The following is a 4,041-nucleotide window of genomic DNA, read 5'->3' as shown; positions in this document are numbered from 1 at the left end:
ATGCCTCACCTATAACGAACATCACACCCAGTCTATACCACAACCCTAAACACACATCTACCTGATCCCTTCACAGGCTGTGGGTAGACAGAGTCCAAAATGCGCAATGGCACTGTGCGCCTGGAGTATGTATGGACACGGTTATAACACACACACACACTCACACACACACGGTTCATTTATTGTCAAAGAACCCGTGGGAGAACATGGTATTTAACAGAACGGAGAACGGGAGGAGACACTATCTGATCTGAGAATAATAGCACACACACATACACACAATAATAATCATATCAGATGACGCAAGTCAGAGAATTCTCTCACACACCTGTGCACTTCTTCATGGTGCCACTCATGCAGGACTGTTCTGATTCAGCTCTGTGTCAAAGGGACAAAGTGGTGCAAACACAAACTCGCTCTCCCTCAGTCTCAATTTATCTCACACACACACAGTAGCTGTACCCTCGTACATACAGACGCGCTACAGCTGGGCGGTGAGAATGTGTTTATAACGTTTCCCCTCTCCTTTATGGTTTGACTGTCAATAGACAGCAACAGCATTATATCATCATGCCATTGTCAACAATATTATTCTCACAGATTTGACGTTAGGGGCCTAAACTGTAAACAAAGGCGCGCGCAAACACACACACACACACACACACACACACACACACACACACACACACACACACACACACACACACACACACACACACACACACACTCAAGTATCCTGCGATAGAGACACTTTCAGCACCTGACACCTCGAAAACAGGAAACGCATTTCAGTGGGACACAGATGTGTGTGTGTGTGTGTGTGTGTGTGTGTGTTGGGGGCGGAGCAAGGATGGAAGAAGGGTAGGCTCAGCTATTTAACCTCACCGGGTACAGAACTTTAGAGAAGAGAAAGACAGACGTGGCAGGAGAGAACAGAGGGAGAGAAAAACATATAGCTGTCTCCATCATGTCCTACTACGAGGTATGGCTTGTTTCAGCATTTAGGCCTTGTTAACAAAACCTTTCTGGGACTTTGTATGGCTGTCGGCATTTGTCTTGGTTACCATGTTAATCACTAATCAGATTGTAGAATTGTTTCTTAAAATTGTGCACATCGTATTTTTTAAGTGTACTCAATTATCCTTCTCTCTCCCTCTCTCTGTAGCACTTTGTGATACCAGAATCGGATTATGACTACAATGACACGATTTCCGGTTTTGGTTCTGGCTTGGGCGATTTCGGCGCTGGATTTGAGGAGCCATGTGACCGTGAACTTCTGAGCCCCAGCGTGCAGCGTGTCTTCATCCCGGTGGTGTACGGTTTCATCTTCACCCTGGGGATCACCGGGAATGGCCTGGTGGTGTTTGTACTGGGCTGCCAGCGGAAGGCCCGCCTCAGCCTAACGGACCGCTACCGGCTGCACCTCTGCGCCGCCGACCTGCTCTTCGTGCTGGCGCTGCCCTTCTGGGCTGTGGACGCAGCACTAGGGGACTGGCGCTTTGGAGCAGTCACATGTGTCGGCGTGCACGTCATCTACACGGTGAACCTGTATGGCAGCGTGCTGATCCTGGCCTTCATCAGTCTGGACCGCTACCTGGCCGTGGTCAAAGCCACGGACACCAGCACCACACACACCCGGCAGCGGCTAGCTCACAGGTATGTGTACGCTGGTGCCTGGCTGCCGGCTGGTCTCCTCGCTTTCCCAGATATGGTGTTCGCTCGGACCCAGGAGGCAGGGGAAGGGGAGATGGTGTGTGCAAGGCTCTATCCGCCAGAGAACGCCCCACTGTGGGTGTCCTTGTTTCACCTTCAGACGGTGCTGGTGGGGCTGGTGGTGCCGGGCCTGGTTCTACTGGTGTGTTACTGTGTGATCGTGTCCAGGCTGACCCGCGGCCCTCTGGGAGGCCAGAGGCAGAAGAGGAGGGCGGTGCGGACCACTGTGGCTTTGGTTCTCTGTTTCTTCCTCTGCTGGCTGCCGTACTGCATTGGCATCACAGTGGATGCTCTCCTCCGCTTGGAGCTGATCCCGCGGGGCTGTACGTTGGAGTCAGGCCTGGGGTTGTGGTTAGCGGTGTCTGAGCCAATGGCGTACGCCCATTGCTGCTTGAACCCGCTGCTCTACGCCTTCCTGGGAGTGGGTTTCAAGAGTTCTGCTCGTCGCGCCCTCACACTTACACGCATGTCCAGCCTGAAGATTCTCCCGCGTAGACGAACAGGCGCCACGACGTCCACAACGACAGAGTCAGAGTCATCTAGTCTGCACTCCAGCTAAGAAAGATATTAGTCTATAGCCTAATAGTGTGTGTGTGTGTGTGTGTGTGTGAGTGTGTGTGAGTGTGTGAGTGAGTGAGTGAGTGAGTGAGTGAGTGAGTGAGTGAGTGAGTGAGTGAGTGAGTGAGTGTGTGAGTGTGAGAGAGAGAGAGTAAGGAGAGTAAGACTGCTGGTCAGTTCTTTCTAATGTCTTGAGATTGTTTTGTAAATATTTTTTGCTTTGCCAGCATTCACTGTTGTTATGGTATGTATGTATGTATGTATGTATGTATGTATGTATGTATGTGTGTATGTATGTATGTATGTATGTATGTATGTATGTATGTATGTATGTATGTATGTATGTGTGTATGCTTTTTTTAAAAACTTCTAACATGTTTGTAATAAAATGTAAAACAAAACCATGATTAATCTTTACTTGGTTCTCTCGTTGAGTGGTGTTACGGTGTGTGTGTGTGTGTGTGTGTGTGTGTCAGAGAGAAAGAGAAAGAGAGATGAGGTGTATCTTTACGCTCTTGAAAGTGAAACAGATAAATTCCCGTGGTGCGGTTGGCCAGTCAAGCGCACTTAAAACATCCTGCTGTGTGTCTGGGCAGGGGAGGGGGTGGACATTTATTGTTTCTCCAGATGTTGTTATGGGAACTGTATACCCCCCACCCACACAGGTAAGGGGCTATTTGTGTGTGTCACATCCTGTTATTATCATCATGGCATTGCTGCCCCCCTACCCACACACATACATTAACATTGAAAATGAAATTGGCTGATGTTTCAGACCATAGCCACGGGAAGTAGGGGTGCTGAGGGGGCTACAGCACCCCCTGATAAATCACCCCCAAAAATAATTCAGACAAAAGAAAAGTGGGGAAAAAAGTATTTCTCACAAAAATTGATGCACTAGGCCTTTATTACTTCGTCAGCCCAAAACTTCTCTGGTGGCCATGTTCAGATGTGTGACACTGGGCCAGGTGTGAGTGATTCATAACAGCAGAGGATTATTTTGCATCTTAACAACAGAAAAATATTCCTGTGCGTGTGTGTATAGGGCAGCTGTTTTCAAACGAGGGGTCCCTGATATGAAAATGTGGTTGCCGGAGAATTTCCAAAATCCTAGTAAAAAAAAAATTAAAAAAAAGTATATATATATATATATATATATATATATATATATATATATATATCACAGTGGGGCACAAAAGTATTTAGTCAGCCACCAATTGTGCAAGTTCTCCCACTTAAAAAGATGAGAGAGGCCTGTAATTTTCATCATAGGTACACTTCAACTATGACGGACAAAATGAGGAAAACAAATCACATTGTAAGATTTTTAATAAATTTATTTGCAAATTATGGTGGAAAATAAGTATTTGGTCACCTACAAACAAGCAAGATTTCTGGCTCTCACAGACCTGTAACTTCTTCTTTCAGAGGGTTATCTGTCCTCCACTTGTTACCTGTATTAATGGCACCTGTTTGAACATGTTATCAGTATAAAAGACACCTGTCCACAACTGCAAACAGTCACACTCCAAACTCCACTATGGCCAAGACCAAAGAGCTGTCAAAGGACACCAGAAACGAAATTGTAGACCTGCACCAGGCAGGGAAGACTGAATCTGCAATAGGTAAGCAGCTTGGTTTGAAGAAATCAACTGTGGGAGCAATTATTAGGAAATGGAAGACATACAAGACCACTGATATTCTCCCTCGATCTGGGGCTCCAAGCAAGATCTCACCCCGTGGGGTCAAAATGATCACAAGAACAGTGAG

At 46.9% G+C, this 4,041-nt stretch overlaps 1 protein-coding gene across 1 annotated transcript; it reads left to right on the top strand.

The window, feature by feature from the left end:
- The first annotated feature begins 909 nt into the window (after positions 1–909).
- On the top strand, positions 910–2,672 carry LOC139377393 (C-X-C chemokine receptor type 4-like). The gene is made up of 2 exons (XM_071120421.1): positions 910–982; positions 1,166–2,672. The coding sequence occupies exons 1-2, from the start codon at positions 968–970 to the stop codon at positions 2,270–2,272; spliced, it is 1,122 nt and encodes a 373-aa protein (XP_070976522.1). The 5' UTR covers positions 910–967; the 3' UTR covers positions 2,273–2,672.
- The last annotated feature ends 1,369 nt before the right edge of the window (positions 2,673–4,041 follow it).

This window comes from Oncorhynchus clarkii, chromosome 20 (assembly GCF_045791955.1).
Source record: "Oncorhynchus clarkii lewisi isolate Uvic-CL-2024 chromosome 20, UVic_Ocla_1.0, whole genome shotgun sequence".
NCBI lineage: Eukaryota > Metazoa > Chordata > Actinopteri > Salmoniformes > Salmonidae > Oncorhynchus > Oncorhynchus clarkii.
Note: the sequence above shows the minus strand (reverse complement) of the source record. Positions and strands in the feature narration are given on the sequence as shown.